We start from the raw sequence: 23812 nt of genomic DNA on the forward strand, positions 1-23812 counted from the left end.
CATAAGCAACTCTCAACCAACGCAAAACCAGGTATTGATTAACTTGAGGGCAGAGTTTATCAGTGCGATAATTGGAGACAAAAAGAAGCTAAATTTCTCTTTTTATTCAGAGAATAGGTTGAACATATGTTTTTGCACATACAAGTACAACATTATATAAATAAAAAAATATGTTGATATCTTGACTAAAAGAGGAAATCCGTGTCAGAAACTTCGAGGACTTTGTGTACACCTATGGGTTTCACACCTGGCCGGAATGCATTTCCTTCAATGTACCTACAGTAGCATGGAATCGATCATTAGTTCCTCCATCTAACATTGGGTTTCAGAAACTGTAAGTTGCCTAGATCCGAGTAAAGAAGTGGACTCACATTTCTTTCAGAAAAGGGTGCTTATAGAAGGCATCAGGAATTCTCCCTGAAAATTGATTGTGATCCAAGAACCTGAAATACAATTAAGGTGACCTTAGATATATACTGAAAGCATCAACAAATAGTGATGTAAAATCCCTTCTCTATGGTCATGTCCTCATCCATTCATTACTCCCTTTCAGGATTTTGATGGATGGAATTCTACTCTTTCCTATTTTCCAAGAATGTCCCCACAACAGCAAGAAAATGACCCATCAAGAAACACAAAAATGAATACATTGACTTTAGGATGGAAAGGAACTAAGAAGCTAATCTTCCCAGGTCTTACAGGGGTCAGATTAGAGCTCCCTAGCTAATTATCTTACAGTATAAAGTCACCATGACAGTAATAATTCAGTTGGCAACTTCATGCCCAATGCATGGTCTAGCTTTGTAGACCATTTTTGAGAATGGCTAGTAAGATGGTCAGTCAATGAGATCTAATCGAGATCCCATTGAACTGTGTGCTTAAACTTCCAGTTTGATGCATATCAGTAAGTGAAAGAAGGAATATTTTTCTTTACATATGGATGAAACAGCACAATTGTAAAAGGGATACAATTGCACAAATCCAAACTTACAAGGAAGTCAATCTAGGAATATGAGCAAGCCCAGATGGTACTACACCAGACATTTTGTTGTGGGATAGGTACCTGTAACCAACAGAGCAATCAACATTACAAACTCTATGACTAGAAAAAGGAAAGGAAATTTTGACACAGAAAAGAAATAAAACCTCAATTAACAGTGACATACATAAGCAACACTTACAAGATTTCTAAGTTCGTCAAGTTTGCAAGTTGTGCTGGAATTCCTCCACTGAAATAATTGTTATTCAGATAGCTGCATAGAAAAATTAAAAGCAGAATTACTTAGAATTAGCAGTTTATAATACCAATAGTTACAAAACATAAATGAATTCATTATGGATTCCTCAACTGGGATTAACGTACAGGTTGCGAAGAGCAGGAAAGCATCCCTCAATGCGTATGAGTTCCCTTATGGTACCCACCAAATGATTGTTGCCAACATCCCTACAAAGATGGGATATTACAATGGGTTGCATTACTACTGAGATAAAGAGATAGTTTCTCTAGAACAAGATCTGCAAAGAGAAGAAGAAATGTTACAAGTGCCGAAGGTTTTGCAGAGTGCCCAATTCTGGAGGAATACGGCCAACAAAACGATTTTCATGTAGATAGAGGTAACGAAGCTCAGGAAGATTTGCAAGCTCCTTGGGGATTTCCCCTTTGAAATTATTGAAGCTCAGATATCTGCAGAAGAATCAGTTAACAATCTTCTAACTGTAAGAAGGATAGGTGTACAACAAGAATTCCCAACAAAAATAATCTTCAGAAAAATGAAATTACTCACAGATGTGTTAATCTCTTCAATTCACCTATTTCAGGAGGAATGACATCTTGTAGCTTATTCCACCTCAAATTACTGAAAGAAACCCAATATGATAAAATAAGACAAAAGATCAGTACACAATAAAAAGATGAGAGAGAATAAATTAAAAGCTTAATAATTCGCTTCAGGTTAGGAAAAGTGTTCACAAAACAACATCTGGTATTAATCCAACAGGCATTTTTGGAAGTACAGAAAAGGTCACTGATATAATGATGCATAGGTTTACATGGCATGGCATAAAAGCTCAGTATCAGGAAGTGCATGAGATGATACAAACAACTATGAATTATAGTCGAACAAAATCAACTAGCCAAGCCTTATGACATCATGTAGGGCAGACCTAGGCAAATCTTGTTATGCCTTTCAAGGTTGCATTTCATATGGCTATGTAATATTCTTGCTAAAAGAAATCATTCAGACAAGCAATTGGTGTTATATATAAAAATATCCCAAGTTAAAAGGGGCATGTTATTTTTGAATAACTGGGATATCATCCACAATGCCTCAAACAATACAAGATCATTCCTTCAAAAATATCATAGGATCAAGAAAGTGCAGGAAGTAAGCATCAGAACCAGAGGCAGGAAACGTGGTTCTTACTGCACAAACATAGGAGGATATACAAAGCATTAGGAAACGGAATGAGAAAACACATAGAAAGCCTCCTAGATAAATGCAGGAAGTAGGAACCATAAAGAATTCAGGATCTAGAGTAACAACAAGATCATGACATTGTATATTCATAAACGCTGATTATAATTAAGTAATCACTGGCTCATTACAATATTACCAAGTACCAGTCAATTAATCTTTAAAAACCATTTCCATTTCTAATAAGACAAAATGAACCACTGATGATCTTTGTAGATTAGATATAAATAAGATCCCAAAATATTTTCCATAAGCACAAGTTTCTAAAAAAAGAAACTGTGAGAAATACAAACCAAAAGAAAAGGCATGAATGGTGCAGCTTGAAGTGTGCTCCCTTAAAAGGTTTCAAAAGCAGAAGAAAGTGTCTAGGAAAACAGGATTCCAAAAACCTATGAGAACTTCCAGTAATCCTGAAACAGATAATAGTTGCATAGCCCAAAACCTGGTAGATACATTTTAGCTGCTTAAAGCAAGCAAAAGCCTGCTAATTATGGCTCTATTTTTATATTCATAGATCTATATTTATTTGCCTACAATAACAGTTTCTTAGTAGCAAAGACCAGAGTGACCAACATGACCAATTACTTGGATTATGCCATGCTAACAACACATGTTACACATCCGAAAAGATGCATCAGTGTCTGAGACACATATTAGCCAGGTCTAGCTACATGTCAGAGAAGTACAAAATCTGGCATGCTTCTGTGGAAATGCATCATAAAATAGGGAACTGTAACAATCAAAGTTGTTTCCGCCTTGAAGATATACAATATTTTGCTATCAGTACATTCACTGAAAAAAGAAGATTGATGCCAAAGGCAACCTGCGAGATACCTACAGCTTTTTCAATTAAATTTAGTCAGGCTCCATGCTTTAGATAACAACCCAAAAGACTACCACTGATATTTGATTTGAAAAAATGGCATCATCAGTAGCAGTGTTATCAAAATGAACATGCTGCATACACAAAATAGGCACCAACTTTCAAGGTAGTTCTTATGTTAAAATCAGGATAACAAACCCTACAAACTTTTAGTAGCTGATATGCTCTATATATAGCCTCTTTTAAAGTGGGCAATGTCATGCAACAGCCAAGTAAAAGGCAAAAGAAAATCCTATAAATAGGACAGAGAAAGTTATCCCCAAGAATGTGTAAAAACTTATGTAACCTACTTCACTACAGTTTGAAAATTTGTGAGGATAAGATCCATACAAGCCACTCTTTCTATACAAAAACAATGTACGACATATGTGATTTAAGATAAAGATGCAAAGACAACAGAAAGGAATCTACCCTATGGCCCATACCACCGAGTAGAGAATCCATGGCTATGACTGTCCCAATTCTAAGATCAATCTTGCTACAACAACTTAAAGTACTATCACCATGATTGTTTTGTCATGTCAATTTTCAAGTCTAATTATTGGGAGTTCCCAGACGAACTATTTTGCTCAATGGCCAAAACATAGACATATTGAAGAATGCATTCTGTGTCTTAAAATAGATGCTGCCATTTCATAATACGTTAAGTTAGGGGGCATTTCCATGTTTGCTTCAACCGAATTATATCCATGGCAGAACAATAATAATAGAGAACATACGCCAAGACAACATGCTATGTGCGTAAGTCAAATGTCAAAGTGAAATCAAGTGGACCAATATTAAATCTGATAGCGAGTTAAGAGCCTCACAGTATTCTAAGACGCTTCAGCCGTCCAATTTGTGGAGGAATAGGCCCAGTCAACTTGTTATTATGGAGATCCCTGCCATAGTACACAGTCATACAGATTAAAGACAATTGAAGGAAAAGGAATTTTAAAACAAGAACTTCTGATAGTGCTGAAACACCTTCCAGTTATTCTTTACATTTGAAGATAAGGGGAATAAATTCACCATTGCAATCCTAGAATACATTAAGGGCCAATGAACTATCATAACAAACATACAAACTTGGGATTTTAATACACAAGCAAACTAGCACATCAGTGAACAGCCATTAAAACAAAACCGTAGCAAAAAACAGCTTCAAATCGTTCAAAAATGACTTCAGAATTCATAACAAATATCAAAGATAGAAGATCATTTATGCATGTCCTCAAAAAAATACCATGCAGCACAACTGAGTATATATAGTGACAAAAAAAATGTTGAAACCAACTTTTTGTTAGAAAACCAGTCAGAGACGATACTAATTGCACATATCATTCATGCATCAAGGGTGGATGCAATTTCTATAGTCCAGAAGCCAAGAATCACATATTAATCAGAAGGAGAAAGAAACTTACAGCCTTGTAAGATCCAACAAATTGGTCACAGCAGTAGGAAAAGGCCCCACAATCGACACTGCATAAACTTCCCTGCAAGCACACAAACATATTCCAATAAGCATTCAACACATTATTGAAACATCAAATTGCAACCATCGTTTCTAAATTTCAACTTGACCCCCACAACTCATTCGTTCAAAACAGATTCATTTCAATGAACTTGCAATATATAACTGAAACATCAATTACCAACCATCATTTCCGTACGTTAAAACAAATTCATTCCTATGAATTATCCTTAACACCCCATTGCATTACAACACCCACAAGTATTAAACTCAAACACTTCACAATATAACGTTTAATTCAACATTTCTAAGGTACTTTTCAAGCTTTAATTAGCTAGAAAAAACGCAATTTCCCCTCCCAAAAGCAAGAAAAAACTCCAACAAAACCGTACATTAATGAACAATCAGAAAACGACAGTTACAACATGAACACACTTCCAAATCAATGCAAATAAGAAGTACCCAAAAATATAGAGAGGGAGAGAGAGAACGCTTACAGTTCAGTAACTACTCTATAATCACCCTGAGTAGAGCAGGTGACACCAGACCAAGGCGGGAGGTCGCCGTCGCCGCAGGGATCGTCTCCGACCCACGCGTACACCACTCTCCATCCCAGAGACGCCTTGATTTCGTTCAAAGCCTTCACTGCAACCACAAAACCCCACATCCGAATCAAATCTAACCCCATTCCAACCTCAAAAACACCAGATCCGAGCTCGAGATCCGAAAATTACCATCACGCTTTAGGGTTTTGCAGAGGCCGAGGTCGAGAAACAAGGACAGAAGGAGAATCAGATTCAAAGCCACTGAAGAAGACGGACGAGCCATTTCGCCGTTGGATCAACACTCACATATGGAAGGATCCAATTCACCACTTTTCTCTCTCTCTCTCTCTCTCTCTCTCTCTCTCTGGTTTCAATGGAGATTCACTTCACTTCTTGCTTCTGCCTCTGCCGACGCGGACGCGGACGCGGAACGAGGAGTTGAAAACCGCTTCGTCGGTGGATTTTCTTTTCTTTTCCATTTTTCTTTTCTAATGATTAAAATTTTTCATTTAATAAATAAATAAATATTTCTAAAGAAAGACATCATGGAAAATTATAATTTTATTCCACAAAATAATTATGATGGAAAAAACTTTTTTACAGTTCAAACAAGCTTGAAATGAAATGTAATTCAAATGACCTAAAAGTTCTAGTGTTTTTTTTTTTTCCAATCAAGGCCAATTAATTCATAATTAAATAGTTAAAAACTCATGTGGTAAATGAAAGATTAAATGATGAATTCAATTTAGAAAAATTATATTTTGAATATTTAATAAATATATGATCAAGAAAAAGGGTGTTGATGAAATTAATTACCCATTTAAATTATTATTATCTCGCAGCATTACTGAAATAATATTAAAATTATTTATTTACTTTAAACTTTTATAGTAATTTATTTTTTGAATTTGACCCATTAAATTTACTTTCCATCAAGTTGACTTGTATGTACTTTTTTTTCTCAAAATTAAGACATTTTGTGTAATGTCAACTTAATTTAATGAATAAAAGAATTTATATATTTACTTTATTTGACAATTATGATTTTGATTCACTAGATGAATAGATATATTCATTTCAATTGTCGTCAAAAAATTTAAAAAAACCCGGGCTAGGTAAGTTTTTTTAAACTCATTCCTAATCATATATCATTTTAGTACTAAAGAAATTCAAATCCTTAATTAAAATATATATCAACAAATTCAAACAAATTTCAAATAATGCGACCCTAACGGCTCAAATTTAGAATATTAATATTTTAAATATTTCATAAATATATGATTGAGAAAAAAAGGTGTCCATCAAATTAATTACTCATTTAAGTTACTAATGTCTTGTAGCATTAGTATAATTAAAACAATAATAAAATCATTTAACTTAGAATCATGCACTAAAGGAGGAAAAAATAAACTTCTATTTTGAATTTTTATAGCAATTTATTTCTTCAATTTCACTTACAAGTACCATTGTCTCAAAACTAATGCCTTTCACATATGTATTGTGAAGTTAATTTAATGAATGAAGAAAATGGTATATTTACTTGATTTCATAATTATGATTTTGATTTACTTGATTAATGGACATTTATTTCAATTATTTGTTAAAAAAAATAGAAAAATATATATATTTTCTCTTTGATCCAAATAAACTCATCTCATATTTTATATCATTTTAATATTAGAAAAACTGAAATCCTTAATTGATATATACAATAACAAATTCAAACGAACTTTAAGAAATGCATCTTGTTCACGAGGGTAATAAAAATATTGGTGTAGCTAGAAAAAGGGAATCAAATTTGAATTCTCAACATTAGATATTTTGTAATCCAATAATTATTATTCATTTCTTTAAATATATAGTTCTAAATAAAATGATTTTATTATTGTAAGGAAAAAAATAAAAATTTATATAAGCTCTTTGGGGCTAGATATATTCCAAGCAATATAAATCCTTACAAACTCATCCCTAACCTTGTACCATTTTAATATCAAAGAAACTCATACACCAAATTGATGTAGATTCAAGCAATAGGATTTGATCATCTCTCCGATGTTGAGAATATTCAACTCAAAGACTTATAGTTCATTTTATCTGGGAGGCACACCTTGATTGACTTATCGAATGAAAAAGAAATGAAGACCCACAAATTAAAGAAAATATCGAGGTGGGGCGAAAGAATACAAATTAATCATCTCTTCAATATAAAAAATATTCAACTCGAACTTATAGTTCATTACATCTTAGAGGCACACCTTGATTGAGATGTTAGAAAGACCTATAAATCAATTGGAAGAAAAACACCAAATGAATATTATTCAAAATCAAATATATACAATATTCCAATGTATAGAAGAAGAATAATAAAAGAAAGGGAAAGGATACAGAATGAAAGAGAAATGAAGGGCCACAATTAATTAAAGAAGAATACGAAGGTGGGAACAATATTAATTCATTATATCGATCATACTCATCATATTCATAGTCATAGATACACAGCACCAAACTTTACATGAATATATTTATTGTAAACAGTAGTGAAGAGAGAGGGGAAAAGACCATCGTGTCCACAGTCCACACAAGAAATATAGCTGTAATCACCTCACATTTCCTCGTCAAACCACCTCCAAATTTAATGAAACTCATGGGCTTCTCCTGAGCTCCTACGCCCAAAAAGCTAAAAGCAAACCCCAAACCCCAAGTCTAGTACACCATTTCCATGCTTGTTTCTGCTGCTTCTACAAAGATTTTTCCCATGGTTAATTTCATATTTTTCTCCTTGAAAGCATAAAAATTCTATCCAAAAACAAGCGTGGAAATAGCAACATTTGCGGTAGAATATACTAGTAGCTAATTAGATCAAAAAGAGAAGCAAGAAACTCATTGGTTGTAGCCAATTCTCCATCCCAAAGCTGTAAATCTTCTTCCATGTGTTGTGGGCAGCTTTTCAAGAACATAGGGTACTCCATGGAAGACACGCCAAGAACTGAAAACAAGCCAAAGATGAAGGGTACTGCCAAGTAGTAATGATTCAGTTGTGGAGAGGGTTGGGCCCTGAGGGCACTAGTCTCTTCTCCACGCCGTATCTTGGGTCAATCTCATCGGGTGATGATGGTGGCGGAGGCGGCAGCAGAAGAGGTCGACGGCCCCGGATTCTTTGAATCTGAATGCATAAAGAAGATGGGGCTTGTTCAGTTGATGATGACACTGCAGAACTACAAGAACGGTGGCGGCGGTGGTGGGGGTGGTGGTGGTGGGTGGTTGTGGGGTTGGAGAATTGGCCCAGTTGGGTGGCGGATGAAGCCAAGAAGACAAGGCCAAGAAGCATGAGAACCCAAAGCCAAGAAGAGGGAGAGCTCTTCATGGTGATTAAGATTTAAGACTACTTTCAGATCAGGTGAGACTTGAGAAAGAGAGAGAGAGAGAGAGAGAGAGAAAGAGAGAGAGGAGGAGGAGAAGAAGAAGAAGAAAGAATATATAAGGAGGAGGAGGAGGTGGTGGTGGTGAGTATATAGAGAGGCGAGAGACACATGAAGTCATGAAGAGAGAAAAAGATTGGTTTTGGGGCTTCGGGAGATGCAGAAGTGCTTGCTCAAAATCAACATCTTTCATCAAACGGATCACGTATATGAACGAGTGGGATTGTACTTTGTTGAGGGAGTTTCCACATTTCCCATTACTTGTAGTTAAGATTGTGGGGTCTGCTCACCATTTATGGCTCACCTCATCACCAGTTGTCATTCATTACTCCCGACTCCTAGCCATGGTCACTTGTGGTATGCTAACTTTGTGGATTTGGTTCACCCGTCCTCAAGGAAAAAACACGTAGGTATGCGTGGTTGCTGTTTTTCAAAAATGTTCTAAAAAATAGTTTTTTAGAATAATTTTTAGGGAACAGTTTTTTATGTTTTATTAAAAAAAAAATTATGTTTGGAACTGAATTTTGTAAAATAATTTTTGTTCTAAATAAAAAATAATAAAAAAAACATGTTTAATTGAGTTAATAAAAAAGTTTTTTACAATAAGTAAAACAAAAAACATATTTAAAAGTTATTTTTTTAATTAATAAAGTATTTTCTTTCATTAACTTGATATTATAAATATATAAATAATTTCATATGCATAATTCATTTAAATTAAAAAAAATTATTCAATTTTAAATTTTTATACCAGTTATAATTTTTTTAAACAAATTATGATTTTGTAATCATGTGTAAGTATATTAATTTCAATAATTTAAGGAAGAAAAAAGGGTTTGCTGATGGGGATGTGATAGTTGGGTGGAGCTCACCTTTGTGGAAAACACAAAAAAAAAAAAAAAAAGAAGGGAAAACACGAAAAACAATCTATGTTTTGGACAGTGAAAAAACAATGAAAACATCTTTTTATTATTTTCAAAAAAATGGTTTTAAGAACACGGAAAACACAAAAAACAAAAACACACCCTTTTCCCTAAACAAGTTTTTCAAGTTTTTTGTTTTCAATAACAGAAAACAGTTCTTGAAAACAAGAACCAAACATGCCCATAATTTCTGTTGTATCTCTTTCATCATATATAAATCATCTTAATTTTATAAAAAATTATAAAATTTTCTCACGTATTTGTTAGAAAAATGAAAGTCGATCAAACTTGGTCACATTTATATAATAATAAAACTTATTTTAAAACTTAAATTTTCTTTTATGCCTAAAAAGTTAAGGTTTAGGATTTTCTACCAAATAGTTTATGAAATATGTTCCATGACTCAAATGTGTGACAACCCATATTGTCAATATGAGTAGTTGAAAATTAAATTCATTTGTAATTTATTCAAGAATGGTGGTATTGAATTTTTCATATCTTTGACTTAACTAGGGCTAGTCGATTCCTTTGATTAAGAAAGGATACAACTTAATAGTGACATATAATTATGGCCTTATGTGATGTGGATATATAATTTCATAATAATAGAGAGAAAATCATAATTTATATTAAAAATAATTTGAACCTATTTGTAAAGTTATTAAGACTCTGTTGGATAACTATTTATAGTTTTCTATTTTTATTTTTATTTTAAATGAGGTTTACAACTCGAAAACAAAAACCATGGTATTTTTAGAAAATATTTTTAAATTATTTTTATTTATTTTCTTATTTTAGAAAATAATTATATAGATATAAGTTTAAAAAATGATTAACAATAAAGTACTATATATAAAAGTTGTTTTTAAAACATATTTAAAAAAAAAAACACGAGTAAAAACTTTTTTAAGTTAAAGATTAGTTTTCAAAAATATTTTCCAAATAGAACCTACAAAATTAAACCAATCTTTGAATGACTTGCTATTTATTTTTTATTTTAAGCAATGTCTTTGTGGGAGAGATGAGCACCTTTGTCAAACAATTATTGCGATCATGAAAGTCGGAGCTATTATTAACCATAGCCCATCACCATCCATTTCCATTACTATATCTTATACATAATTTCCTTTGTCAAAATCACCATATTCTACCTTCAATCTCCATCACCATTACTCATTTCTACCTCCAAAACCAACCAGATAATCCTACTCTTTATGACTCCTTCATTTGCATACACCATCAATCTCCACTGCTGCTTTCCATATTCGACCAATGAATGTTAATTATAGTTTAGGACAAGAACTAAAAAAATTTAATGATCTTGGTAGAGTTCAAGCTACTAAGAATCAGTGTTAGATAAGTATGTGTTTGGAGATGTAAACAAAGGAACAGCAATTTAAAAGTAAAAAGAATTAAAAAAAATTTGAGAAAAAACATAAAAAAAGAATATAAATACTAATCGGTATAAGACCTTGGTACATATAAATTAGATAAAACTATATATATATATATATAATCAATTTAATTTACATCATTTGATGTGTGATTTTCATATGTATCATATATCTATCCTTGTGGATTGGTTTAATTAATCAAAATTTAAATTAATTGGAATATAAAAGAAATTGGGATAAATTTAATTTGTTTATTAAAAAGTTTGGACTAGATATTCACTCTCTCCCTCTCTCTATGATACTTCTATGACTCAAGAATACACTTTCAATAGCATATATTTTTTATTTGAAGTCTAAACAAATCTAAATTTATTTTTGAATACTAATCAATTAAAAAAAATCATAGATTCTCCCTATTTAAAATTTTTAAATTTTGTGTTAAAAAAAATGAAAATAAGATTTAACTTAAAAAATAAATCAATGGTACTAAATTTTTGAAGTGTAGTAAATTTATAATATTTGTTTGAGGTAAGGGCCCAACAAGTCCAAGGTGGGCTTGGGAAGAGGAGAGCTGGGCTGTAGGCTGGATCTTAAGCCCAGAAGGCTCGTCAGCTGAGCCATTGGACCGGGCCCACATGTTGGGTCCTCGGCGTTGTCTTTAGTGACAAAGTTTGTTTTGCTTGGCAAAAAAAAAATCTATGTAACAATTTCCTTGTAAAGGGAAGATTGACACCCTTTTATTTGTTTTATTTTCTTGTACAATTAATTAAATAATTAGTGAAGACACGTGCACGGAAAGGTATCATGTGGCATGCTCGCAATTGAATAATTATTTGATTTATTTGTATTTTAGATTTCTTATAAAGGTGATGTGAGTCAAATTGTAAATAATGGTTTGATGCTTTTAATTTAAATATTTTTTAGTAGCGATTAAAGAACATGTACGGATACTATACTTTGATTTTAATCAACAATGATTATAAACTTATAATAAACTTAAAAATTCAATTGAAAAAATTAATAACTTTTGTTTTGTTTTTTTCTTAAAAAAAACTAATATGCAACCAATATGATTTTTTTAAAAACAATTTTATGACTTCATATTAGTATCATTTTTTAGGATAGTATAGCTTTAAAATCATGATCCAATTAGTTACAATCGACCGTCATACAAATGTTATTATCATAAAAAAATTGGTAATTAACTGAAAAAAAAAATAGCCTAAAGATTCAAGAGTAAGAATGTCATATTAAGATCATAACATATTCAAAAAATGAAAAAGGGTTTTAGGTTTGGAATCAAAATAACATAAATATAAGACTAATGATTTGAAGTTTTGAATCATTGTGATTTTTATTTTTTGACTATTAAATAATTTATACTACTAAGGTTTTTTCATGATTTGATAAGTTAAAAGATTAAAACTTTACTGATTAACCGATCTTTGAGTGAACCATTAACCTATTAGAATAAAAAATCTGTCCGCGAAAGTCCATAATCACTTATAATCTTATTATTCAAGTAATTATGGGTAAATTAAAACCCTAAATAATTATTGTATAAGTGAAATAGGTTACTTTGAAAACAACCAAATGAAAATTTTGATTTGATGTTTCATTTGGGGGAAACTTGCTTAAGAATAATAAATAAAAACAGTTTTTAAAAAAGTAAATTTATTTTTATTTTTCAAATGAAGTTTCCTTATTTTGGCGTCACACCCAACGGTATTTTCGAATAGGATGAAGTAACGAATATACCAGAGTCCAGACCGTCACTTGGAAGCTTTTCTTTCTCAGGGCTTAAAACTTTGGAAATTCCCAAAATTTCCTCTAAATCCTCCCCAAATGTTTCCAATTTTATCTTTCTGCCTCTTCTTCGTCCTCGCTCCTCCTCTCCTCGCATCTTCTTCTCCAGTCTCCATAACCCTAACCGCCAAAATCTTAGCCAAATCGGGCGACCCGATCCGAATCAAATGGTCGGGGATCGACTCCCCGTCCGACCTCGACTGGCTCGGCATCTACTCGCCGCCGTCCTCCGCCCACGACAACTTCATTGGCTATGTTTTTCTGTCGTCATGTCCCACATGGGAATCTGGATCGGGTTCGATCAGCTTACCCCTGGTTAATCTCCGTGCTAACTACTCTTTTCGGATATTCCGGTGGTCCCGGTCCGAGGTCGACCCGACCCGGATGGACCACGACCACAATCCCTTGCCGGGGACAACGCATCTGGTGGCGGAGTCCGGGGAGGTGGGGTTCGGGGGCGGCGGGGGGCCGGAGCAGATCCATTTGGCGTACACGGATAGGGAGGATGAGATGCGGGTGATGTTCGTGACGGGGGACGCGGGCGTGAGGACTGTGAGGTATGGCTTGAGCAGGGACGCGATGCACAGGGTGGTGACGGCGGCGGTGGGGAGATATGAGAGGGAGGACATGTGTGACTCGCCAGCGAATGAGAGTGTTGGGTGGAGAGATCCGGGTTTTATTCAAGATGCGGTGATGAGGAATTTGAAGAAAGGGAAGAGATATTATTATAAGGTCAGTAGAGCTTTTTCCGGATTCATTAATTTTGATCTCTGGTGTTGTTGAACTGTTTGATCGTTTCTGATTTGGCTAGCTGCAATTGGATTGAAAATTTTGATAACCCATCATTGATTATTTGGCAATTGTCTTGTCAATCTCAATTAGCTTGATTTGTTGATCTGGTTCAGTGATAATCTTGGATTTTCTTTGTTTGATTCATTATGAAAACAGAGACTTGCTTAAACTGTTTTCAACATTTTCCTTTACTTCCCTTCATTTTTACAAAATAAAAACCGGTTGCCAGTTCCTGTTCAGTTTGTTCTACTACATAATAGAGTTGGTTTAAACATAGCTATCAACCTTTTTAATATCGTGTCATGTGTCGTAAGTAATTTTACATGATGAAAACTACATAGATAACAGCATGTGTGCACATAAGAATGACCAATTTTCTGAAAGATTGTATGGTTAAAAGAGGTGAATATCATCAAATATCAAACGAATGAAAAAAATCAATATTAGAAGTTTTGATGAAATCAGCTTGATAAAATATGGCATTTAAAATGTCATAGTTTTCATTGTAGAATTCATAAAATAAACTTTATGATGTTTTAACCATAATTTCTAGTCCAAGTTCCAACTAGTTCTCAACGATTAAATTTTTGGTGTGTGGCTTATTTTCAATTTTGATTTTTCTCAAATGCCAAAGTATTCCATGTGTCACATCATGTACCATATATACTCTGTCGAGTATCATTTATGCATCTTAAGTATCTTAAGAGGAGAGATTGATTGGTGATTTGTATTGTATCCTATGTCATAAGTTTTCTACAATTGTACCTTTAATGTCGAATGTTGTTTTCTTTTGCTCATTTATGATTTATAGTTATCTTTTAGTTTCTATTATTTGATTTGGGAATAATTAACTGATATTGAGCCTGCTCACTGTTATCAGAGCTTATTCCATGCCTAATATCACCTTTATGAATTGCCATTGTGTCCCATCTCATCATAAGCTATATTGTTTATAAACAACACTCTTTAGAGGCCATGCCCTTTTCAGCTCATTGATTCATGAACACTGCTTAATTGGAAATAAATATATATATATATCATACAAGTTTTCTCTGGTTTACTTCAACCATGGCATATTTGATATATTTGTGAGCATCATGCATTTTCTCTTAGATATTAATCCACTGTTGCACGTAGTACATATCCTGTCAGCTTTCTTATCCACCATTAGGAATACTGATGGGTTTCTTGATAGGTTGGAAGTGATTCAGGAGGTTGGAGCGCAATTCACAACTTTATGTCACGGGATATGGACTCTGAAAAAACAATAGCTTTTCTATTTGGTGACATGGGGACAGCAACACCATACTCAACCTTTCTTCGTACACAAGAGGAAAGCAAGTCAACCGTTAAATGGATCCTCCGTGACATTGAGGCTCTTGATGACAACCCTGCCTTCATCTCGCATATTGGAGATATTAGCTATGCTAGAGGTTATTCATGGTTGTGGGACAATTTTTTCACTCAGGTTGAACCTATCGCCTCCAGACTCCCATACCATGTGTGTATTGGTAATCATGAATATGATTGGCCATTGCAGCCTTGGAAACCTGATTGGTCCTCCACAGTTTATGGAACAGATGGTGGCGGTGAATGTGGAGTGCCCTACAGCCTTAAGTTCAAAATGCCTGGAAACTCTTCAGAACTAACTGGAACCCGTGCCCCAGCCACTCGAAACCTCTTCTACTCATTTGATACGAAGGCAGTGCATTTTGTGTACATATCAACTGAGACCAATTTCCTTCCAGGGAGCAGCCAATATGACTTTATAAAGCAGGATTTGGAGTCAGTTGATCGGAAAAAAACCCCTTTTGTGGTTGTCCAAGGGCACAGACCAATGTACACAACAAGCAATGAACTTAGAGATGCCCCAGTGAGGGAGAGGATGCTCAAGTATTTGGAACCTCTTTTTGTGAAGAACAATGTGACCCTTGCACTCTGGGGTCATGTCCACAGATATGAGAGGTTTTGCCCAATAAATAACTTCACTTGTGGAAACATGGGATTGAATGGGGAATACCTGGGGGGATTGCCTGTTCATATCGTGATTGGGATGGCAGGGCAAGACTGGCAGCCCACATGGGAACCAAGACCAGACCACCCGAAGGACCCTGTCTACCCACAACCTAAATGGTCATTGTACCGTGGGGGTGAGTTTGGGTACACTAGGTTGGTTGCCACCAAAGAGAAGCTTACTCTTTCTTATGTAGGAAACCATGATGGTGAGGTGCATGATACTGTTGAGATTCTGGCATCTGGACAAGTTCTCAGTGGTGTTGGAGAGGATGATGCTCAACCCAGAGTTGAGGTGGCAGAGTACACATTTTCATGGTATGTTAAGGGGGCAAGTATCTTGGTGCTGGGGGCTTTTATGGGCTATGTTATTGGGTTCGTATCACATGCCAGGAGAGAAGCTGCCTTGAGAAAGAACTGGACTCCAGTGAAGATCGAAGATAGCTGAACTCCTGATCAGCATTGCAGCAAATTGTCAAACAAAGGCCCTCAGATTTCCTAGCTTCTATTACATTTTAAATCTCCATATCCAAGTAAATGTTGTGAAATGTAACTGTCTTAAATGTTGGAATAACTCTACACGGCAATTCTAGGCAGATGGGATAGGCCCCAGGGCCCTTATTAATTTGCTGTATGATGTCATATAAACCCTTCAGGATCTGTGTAAATATGCATTTTATAGCTGTTTTTTAATGTGAAAGAAAGTATTTTTATATGATCAATCTTTAAAGAAACATGTACGAGTTTCAAGGTACATTTGTCCTTCACCTCTCTTTTTATCTTGTTGCAGCTGTTATAAACAATGCTTCAATCTTCAATACCCCATATGGAAAACAAGCCTGGAATTTCTAAATAATTATTTCTTTAGTAATATTCTTCTTGTCATTGTTCGATGAAAAGGTTTGCTCCATGGCTGAGGAGTTGTTGAAACTGTACTGCTACTCTTGCATCCTTCCAGGAAAAATCTAATATCCTGATTTGTTTCTATCCTGTACATGGACGACTTTTAAGAAGTGATTTTTTTTCCCTGATAGTAAAGTACTCATGAGATATTTTAGGAAGTGAACATCATCGAAAAAACACTACTCAATTTGACTGTAAAAACGATACTCAATTTGACTGTAATTTTGACCAGGAACACGAATTATATAATTATATCAAAGATATTTTTTGTGGGGACCTGGTTAACCAGTCAGGGATAAGGATCAGGCTTCGCATGCTCAGGTGAGCTCATCTTCTTCATCTTTGAATGAAATTGGATTTGGGGTATTCCACACTTTATGTTTATAATAAAAATGGCGTTGGCATCCTTTTCACCTTCACTTGTCATGCCACCCCCAACCCTCCATTTCCAACCCACTTCAGATCCTCCATACAAACTTCTCCAAAACCACCCGTCTCTCACTCTTCTCTCCACTTGCAAGAGCTTTCAAAACCTCAAGCAAATCCACTCCCAAATCATTAAGACTGGTCTCCACAATACCCAATTCGCCTTAAGCAAGCTCATTGAGTTTTGTGCCATTTCTCCATTTGGCAACCTTTCCTATGCTCTGTTACTATTTGAGTCCATTGAGCAGCCCAATCAATTCATTTGGAACACCATGATTCGTGGGAACTCATTGAGCTCCTCCCCAGTGGGTGCCATAGATTTCTATGTTCGTATGCTTTTGTGTGGGGTTGAACCCAATTCTTATACTTTTCCTTTCCTGTTGAAGTCTTGTGCAAAAGTTGGAGCTACCCAAGAAGGGAAACAGATCCATGGCCATGTTTTGAAGCTTGGACTTGAGTCTGATCCCTTTGTGCATACTTCACTCATTAATATGTATGCCCAGAATGGTGAATTGGGCTATGCTGAATTGGTATTCAGTAAGAGTTCTCTTCGAGATGCGGTTTCTTTTACTGCCCTGATCACGGGTTATACTTTGCGGGGTTGTTTGGATGATGCAAGACGGCTTTTTGAAGAAATTCCAGTGAGAGATGCAGTGTCTTGGAATGCTATGATTGCTGGGTATGCCCAAAGTGGTCGATTTGAAGAGGCATTGGCGTTCTTTCAAGAGATGAAAAGAGCCAATGTTGCACCAAATGAGAGCACAATGGTAACTGTCCTTTCAGCTTGTGCTCAGTCTGGTTCTCTTGAATTGGGCAATTGGGTTCGGTCTTGGATTGAAGACCATGGACTTGGTTCGAATCTTCGTCTTGTTAACGCTCTTATTGACATGTACTCAAAGTGTGGTGATTTGGACAAAGCTAGGGATTTGTTTGAGGGGATATGTGAAAAGGATATAATCTCCTGGAATGTTATGATAGGTGGTTATTCTCATATGAACAGCTATAAAGAGGCCTTGGCTCTCTTTCGGAAAATGCAGCAATCAAATGTAGAGCCTAATGATGTCACTTTCGTAAGCATTCTTCCTGCTTGTGCTTACTTGGGTGCTCTTGATCTTGGTAAATGGATTCATGCTTATATAGACAAAAAATTTCTAGGTTTAACCAATACCTCCCTTTGGACGAGTCTCATCGATATGTATGCAAAATGTGGAAATATAGAGGCTGCAAAACAAGTCTTTGCTGGTATGAAACCTAAAAGCTTGGGTTCTTGGAATGCAATGATATCAGGACTAGCTATGCATGGGCATGCAAATATGGCCCTTGAGCTTTTCAGACAAATGAGAGATGAAGGATTCGAACCAGATGATATCACTTTTGTTGGTGTTTTATCAGCTTGCAGCCATGCTGGTTTGGTAGAACTCGGTCGTCAATGTTTTAGCTCAATGGTTGAAGATTATGACATTTCACCAAAACTGCAACACTATGGCTGTATGATAGATCTACTAGGCCGAGCAGGGCTATTTGATGAAGCAGAAGCCCTGATGAAGAACATGGAGATGAAGCCAGATGGTGCTATATGGGGTTCTCTACTTGGAGCTTGCAGGGTCCATGGAAATGTAGAGTTGGGGGAATTTGCTGCTAAACACCTTTTTGAATTAGAGCCTGAAAACCCTGGGGCGTATGTGCTTTTATCAAACATTTATGCAACCGCTGGTAGATGGGATGATGTAGCAAGAATAAGAACCAAGCTGAACGATAAGGGGATGAAGAAGGTCCCTGGATGTAGCTCAATTGAGGTGGATAGTGTTGTTCACGAGTTTCTTGTTGGTGACAAAGTACATGAACAGAGCCAAGACATATATAAGATGTTGGATGAAATAGATCAGCTTTTGGAGAAAGCCGGGCATGTGCCTGATACATCTGAGGTGCTCTATGACATGGATGAGGAGTGGAAAGAAGGGTCCTTGAGTCATCATAGTGAGAAGTTGGCCATTGCCTTTGGGCTGATTAGTACAAAGCCAGAGACTACTATCAGGATAGTGAAGAATCTTCGTGTATGTGGAAATTGTCATTCAGCAATAAAGCTGATAAGCAAGATATTCAACAGAGAGATTATTGCTAGAGATCGGAACCGTTTTCACCATTTCAAAGATGGTTCTTGTTCATGTATGGACTATTGGTGAAACTTGGTTGCTTACAGAAGGAATAATAACTTCCCAGACTATTTTCTAGAGAAATCCAATCATATGGATTGATCAAGAAAAGGTGCATCACAACAAAGAGAAAGCAACAGCGAAGCTTAATCCTTGGGTAACAGTTGGATGATGGAAAGATCGCAAAATTCTGAGTGGAATGAGCTTGTGCAGCTTGCTGCTTAGTAGTTTGAGATGATTGTTGCAGTCATCCTTGAGACATGGTCTTACTGTGAAAGACTTGGAGGTAGACTCTGGAGCTACAAGGCACATGAGGCCACTGCTAATGGTTGGTGGGGTGAGAGTTTCTTCCCAAATCTTGGATGAACACCGGTCTGTAAGTCGCGTTATGTTCTCCATGAGCCAGATATTTCGTCTAAACCTAGTCAGTTCCTACTTGAAAAACAAACTGAGATATTACTGGAAAGGTTTTCTGTGATTAGGGGTTTTCATGGATGTAGCAGATATTAAAACACAACTTTCTATTTTGGTTACTTGATTAGCTTCATGTGATGCGCAACATGGTAGATTGGGATATGTAAATTTTCCTAATATCAAGAAAATGAAAGAAACTGGTCTGATGCCTAACATATCCATAACCCAACAATGTGAAATATGAAACTTGTATTGGATCTTATAAATCAACTAAGTAAAACTGAGCTATAGACTTGGAGATTAGGCCTCAGAGTTGAGATAGGGCTCAGAGCTTGGAAGAGACTTGAGTGTTTGAGCTTCAAGAGCCTCAGTCATCATTGAAGTTCAAGAGTATGCCAGAGATGGAAGAAGAAGTAAATGAAAAACGGGAGGATTGACAATTCATTATTGCATGTATGTATACAAATGGAAAACAACCAACGAGATATTATGAACAAAAAAATTCTGTCAAAAGAAAGCCATCAAGGAGCTGGAGAAAAACAGATGAATACAAGGTCAAATTCAGAAGGTTGGTATGTCAATCAAACCAATGTTCCTTCACTTTGCAAGTAGTCGTCGTGCGCGCTGATTGGCGCCTTTCACACGAGCATTTAGCTCATCAACATCATCACTGAGATGATCAAGAGCTTTATTTTGTCTGCATTTACAATAATTAGTTAAAAAACTAATAAAAAAGAAAACTGAAAGTGAAAAATTGGTAGAGGGAGGGTAAGAAGAAGAGAAGTTACCTATCAAGTTCAGATCCCATGTCAGCAGCCATATTCTTCAGGTCCCCCAAGATATTACTCAGGTCAGAAAGGGCATCGTCTTGTTTCAACATCTCTCCCTGGTACAATAACCACATATGGATAAGGATAGTTAGATCAGATGTGGAAGAAGATGGTGCCAAAATGATGGTATACCTAATCATTAATGAAAAAACAAACCTCAACTTGCTGCATGGCAGCTGTTGGTTCAGGACCAGGTGCTCGAGAAGTTGTCCGTCCTTTCGGTGCTGGGGCTAAGCCCAGCTTTTGCCTCTGCTCCAAGCTGGCTGGCCCTCCTTTGGAGTCTTCACCTGTTAATCAACAAATAATCGAAAATCAAACATGAACATGATTACTAGATCAAATATGAATAAATGAGGCAACCAACTGCATTGAGAAAAGAATAACTACTTGTGATAAGAGGCCCTGTAATATCTTTGGATTTCTTTGGCTTCCAAGTCCTGGAGAACATGCCCCCAAGGTTGCCCAAAAGCTTCTCACCCTGAAATTAACAACCATGGACAAACATGCATCACCAGTAAACTTCAGTTAAAAGAAAACCAGAGCATCAAAAGAAAACTGATATTATTGTGAAAATTTGACCAGCAAAACCATGCCAGAGATCATTTCTTAGATGACGGACACCCCAAGTCCTAGTAAGCCAGCTTCTTCCCACCCTTCCTTTTTCCAAAACTCATCAGAAGTTATGGTCTAGAAATCCTTAGTCTGTGACCAAATTATTTATTCTACCCCAAGCCTACACCAAAAGGGAAAATTCACCAACTCCATGACTTCAATCAGAGACTGCATTGGCACTTCCAAGAACAAAAGCTTTAAGATTTCCAGTCCTCAGCCCAAGGTTTCCTCCCCTAGATGAACAGAATAAATGAAAGTGGATACAGGTCTAAAAGCTATAACAATACTGGTCATCATCCCATAATTGCATACACACCTATTCCCACAACAATTGAAATGGATTCATAAGCAAAAATGGGAATACCTTGCTCAAATCCTTATCCATATCAGCAGCCATCATATGGGTCCTGGTGATTTGCTCACCCTGCTGATGCAAAGTGGCAAGGGTATTGGTAGCATCCTCCCTAATGTCCTCAGCTATCTTCAGGCAGTTGTTGACAGTCTTGGTAGTCTCCTTAGCCTTGTATGCAGCATAATTCTCCAGTTCCTGCACACTCTGGTTCTCTAGCCCTCCCGAGTTGCGAAAATCGTTCTTGTACTGGTCCTCAATGTTGAAGTTTAGTCCAGGGAGTGTAGGCTCAGAAGCAGCTCGTTTTGAGTCTCTATGGATTTGATTGGAATCATTTTCAGTATCAGAATCAAAAGGGTTAGAAGGTCCTGGTCCTGGGTCAACTGCATTGTGCTTAAAAACTTTATTCATGGGAGATTTCATAAACCCGAACATCATTGGAATGAGCTAATTAGCAGAAATAAGATGAATAATTATTTGGTTTACACTCCAAGAGGGGCACAACTGATGAAGGTGGAATCCACTCGAATAATGAAGATTCAACAATGGCACCTGAAAAGGAGTGATTAATTAATAATAATGAAGGTCAAGCAATCACAAAAGTGATGAGCAACAATGAGAAACAAATTAGAAGTGAAATCAAGCAAGGAACCCCATGAAAGCAAAATTCCACATGAATTTGAAACTCCCAATCCTGCATTTGGGTGTTGAGAAAATGTAGGACAAAAAAAAAAAAAATATTGTCCAGATGGCTGAGAAATTGCGGGAAAGAAACTGAAAAATAAGGCATCTCCAAGTAAGGTCAGACTTGAAATGGCAAGTTCCCTTTCCTTTCCTTCAATTTCCCACCAACCAAACAGAATAGGGTTCTTCAACATTTAGATATTTCATGAAACCAATAAAATAAAACCCAATGCTGAAAAAAAAAATTCCACATAAGGGGTGCATTCCTCAACTCTATTTCATGATTTGCCCAAACTAAAGACAAATATACATCTATGGGTTCGATTTGATGTGGGTTTTCCTTTTCTTCTTCTTCTTCATTCTTGGAAACCAAGCCAAAACAAAACAGGATATAAATGGAAGAACTGAGCCAAACAGACAAAAAGTTGATTGGTAACAGAAATTTCAAATCAGAGAAACCCAACAGGAACTTAAGATGAGGAAGCAACATCAAAATAAGCCCAACAAAGAGAGATTTTACATACATATAACAAATGGGGTACCTGGAATCTGAAGCAAATAAGAGGAAAAGAAACTGAAAATTGGAGGTATTGAACGAAAGTTTCATACACATATTCTATGTCTGTGTATGAAACTTGAGATATGGGGAGCGGAGAGAGAAAGAGAGAGGTTTTTTCTTTAAGACCTTGCTCTCTTCCAAGACAAATCGAACAGATGGAAGGCGCCGCGGAAAAGCAGAGAGATCCCCAACACGCCATTTTTAGACCGTTGGGTTCCTTCTTTTCAAATTTATTTTGTTTTTATTATAAAAAAATAAAAAAAAAATAAAAAATTTAATCAGTTTTCTGCAAATAAAATTAGTTTCAAACAAAAAGACAAAAAAAGTCCCACCAAGAGTACCATTATTTTTTACTTTATGGAAAAAGCACCACCACTAAGGTGGTGCCATATGTATATTCTAATATCATATATTTGTATGTTCATATAATGATCTAAATTTTACTAGTACTTTTAACCCTCTAAATTTAAAAATTGATGTACATTGTCAATAAATCTAAACATGACCAATTCATGCAAGCCCCTCTTACTGGTTGAAAATTTCTAGATATATTATGTCTTCGAAATATCGGTTTATCGACAGCCACCATAGAAATATTGGGACAATATTTCCACGAATTTAGGATTTTTCGCTGTAATCAACCTGGTCGAAGGTCTAGTCAATATTGCTGGCTTCGTCAAAGCACGATGAAACCCTAAAAAATTTAGCAATTTTGGCTTGTTGCAGGTGGGACTTGCATGCCAAAACAATCAAACTTAGCTTGGGCTCACCGGACTACATTACTTCTTCATTATATTGTATTCACCAGAATAAACATATACTAAAACCTTCGTAAAAACAAAATATTAAAAAAATATTTTAATAAACAAATTAATTATAATTATTTTATTTTTAACTTTCATTTAATTGATCACTAGAAATATAAAAAAATACTGTGATAATTTTCTTAACAATTTTTTTTTATATAAATTAAATATTAAAAATATAAGTATTAAAAAATTTATTCATATATTATTATTTATTTTATATCATTTAATACAATTAAATTAAAATGAATCATAATTTTAATATTAAATATATTTTAAAATTAAATATATCATAATCAAATATCACAATATTATTATCAAATAATATTTGATGTAATTTAATAATAAATATAAACTTATAAAATTTATATTTT

At 35.4% G+C, this 23812-nt stretch overlaps 4 protein-coding genes across 6 annotated transcripts; 2 read left to right on the forward strand and 2 right to left on the reverse strand.

The window, feature by feature from the left end:
- Positions 1–84: 84 nt before the first annotated feature.
- LOC100243945 (probable leucine-rich repeat receptor-like protein kinase At1g35710) lies at positions 85–5855 on the reverse strand. Its single transcript, XM_002269178.5, has 11 exons — positions 5545–5855; positions 5308–5455; positions 4761–4832; positions 4167–4238; positions 1785–1856; positions 1541–1684; positions 1364–1444; positions 1182–1253; positions 992–1063; positions 372–443; positions 85–276 (listed from the first exon to the last, which is right to left on the reverse strand). The coding sequence occupies exons 1-11, from the start codon at positions 5636–5638 to the stop codon at positions 186–188; spliced, it is 990 nt and encodes a 329-aa protein (XP_002269214.1). The 5' UTR covers positions 5639–5855; the 3' UTR covers positions 85–185.
- Positions 5856–12831: 6976 nt separating this feature from the next.
- LOC100261141 (probable inactive purple acid phosphatase 2) lies at positions 12832–16417 on the forward strand. Its single transcript, XM_002274365.5, has 2 exons — positions 12832–13629; positions 14885–16417. Exons 1-2 carry the CDS (start codon positions 12937–12939, stop codon positions 16148–16150), a joined length of 1959 nt encoding a protein of 652 aa, XP_002274401.1. The 5' UTR covers positions 12832–12936; the 3' UTR covers positions 16151–16417.
- A 515-nt stretch (positions 16418–16932) lies between these two features.
- On the forward strand, positions 16933–19822 carry LOC100256055 (pentatricopeptide repeat-containing protein At1g08070, chloroplastic). Its single transcript, XM_002274396.3, has one exon. It carries the CDS (start codon positions 16983–16985, stop codon positions 19212–19214), a length of 2232 nt encoding a protein of 743 aa, XP_002274432.2. The 5' UTR covers positions 16933–16982; the 3' UTR covers positions 19215–19822.
- A 190-nt stretch (positions 19823–20012) lies between these two features.
- Positions 20013–22817, reverse strand: LOC100249104 (putative SNAP25 homologous protein SNAP30). Of its 3 annotated transcripts, none has more exons than XM_019220963.2 (6): positions 22759–22817; positions 21405–21941; positions 20816–20906; positions 20585–20715; positions 20387–20484; positions 20013–20295 (listed from the first exon to the last, which is right to left on the reverse strand). In XM_019220963.2, exons 2-6 carry the CDS (start codon positions 21825–21827, stop codon positions 20196–20198), a joined length of 843 nt encoding a protein of 280 aa, XP_019076508.1. In that variant the 5' UTR covers positions 21828–21941; positions 22759–22817; the 3' UTR covers positions 20013–20195. The 3 variants fall into 3 exon arrangements, with proteins under 3 accessions (XP_019076508.1, XP_010649550.1, XP_010649553.1); XM_010651248.3 differs by having other exon boundaries at positions 22616–22816; XM_010651251.3 differs by having other exon boundaries at positions 22598–22813.
- Between the last annotated feature and the right edge of the window lie 995 nt (positions 22818–23812).

The sequence above is a fragment of the Vitis vinifera genome, chromosome 1, assembly GCF_030704535.1.
Source record: "Vitis vinifera cultivar Pinot Noir 40024 chromosome 1, ASM3070453v1".
NCBI lineage: Eukaryota > Viridiplantae > Streptophyta > Magnoliopsida > Vitales > Vitaceae > Vitis > Vitis vinifera.

What these genes read in the sequence shown, in the direction of transcription:
- LOC100243945 (XM_002269178.5), bottom strand. Translation starts at nt 5,638, where the DNA reads ATGGCTCGTCCGTCTTCTTCAGTGGCTTTGAATCTGATTCTCCTTCTG. An exon ending in TATAGAGTAGTTACTGAACT is followed by an intron (nt 4,833 to 5,307) that starts GTAAGCGTTCTC and finishes GTGTGCTTGCAG; the next exon opens with GGAAGTTTATGCAGTGTCGA. An exon ending in TTGAAGAGATTAACACATCT is followed by an intron (nt 1,685 to 1,784) that starts GTGAGTAATTTC and finishes ATTCTTCTGCAG; the next exon opens with ATATCTGAGCTTCAATAATT.
- LOC100261141 (XM_002274365.5), top strand. Translation starts at nt 12,937, where the DNA reads ATGTTTCCAATTTTATCTTTCTGCCTCTTCTTCGTCCTCGCTCCTCCT. An exon ending in GGAAGAGATATTATTATAAG is followed by an intron (nt 13,630 to 14,884) that starts GTCAGTAGAGCT and finishes GTTTCTTGATAG; the next exon opens with GTTGGAAGTGATTCAGGAGG.
- LOC100256055 (XM_002274396.3), top strand. Translation starts at nt 16,983, where the DNA reads ATGTTTATAATAAAAATGGCGTTGGCATCCTTTTCACCTTCACTTGTC.
- LOC100249104 (XM_019220963.2), bottom strand. Translation starts at nt 21,827, where the DNA reads ATGATGTTCGGGTTTATGAAATCTCCCATGAATAAAGTTTTTAAGCAC. An exon ending in TGGATAAGGATTTGAGCAAG is followed by an intron (nt 20,907 to 21,404) that starts GTATTCCCATTT and finishes TGTTAATTTCAG; the next exon opens with GGTGAGAAGCTTTTGGGCAA. An exon ending in CTGCCATGCAGCAAGTTGAG is followed by an intron (nt 20,485 to 20,584) that starts GTTTGTTTTTTC and finishes TTATTGTACCAG; the next exon opens with GGAGAGATGTTGAAACAAGA.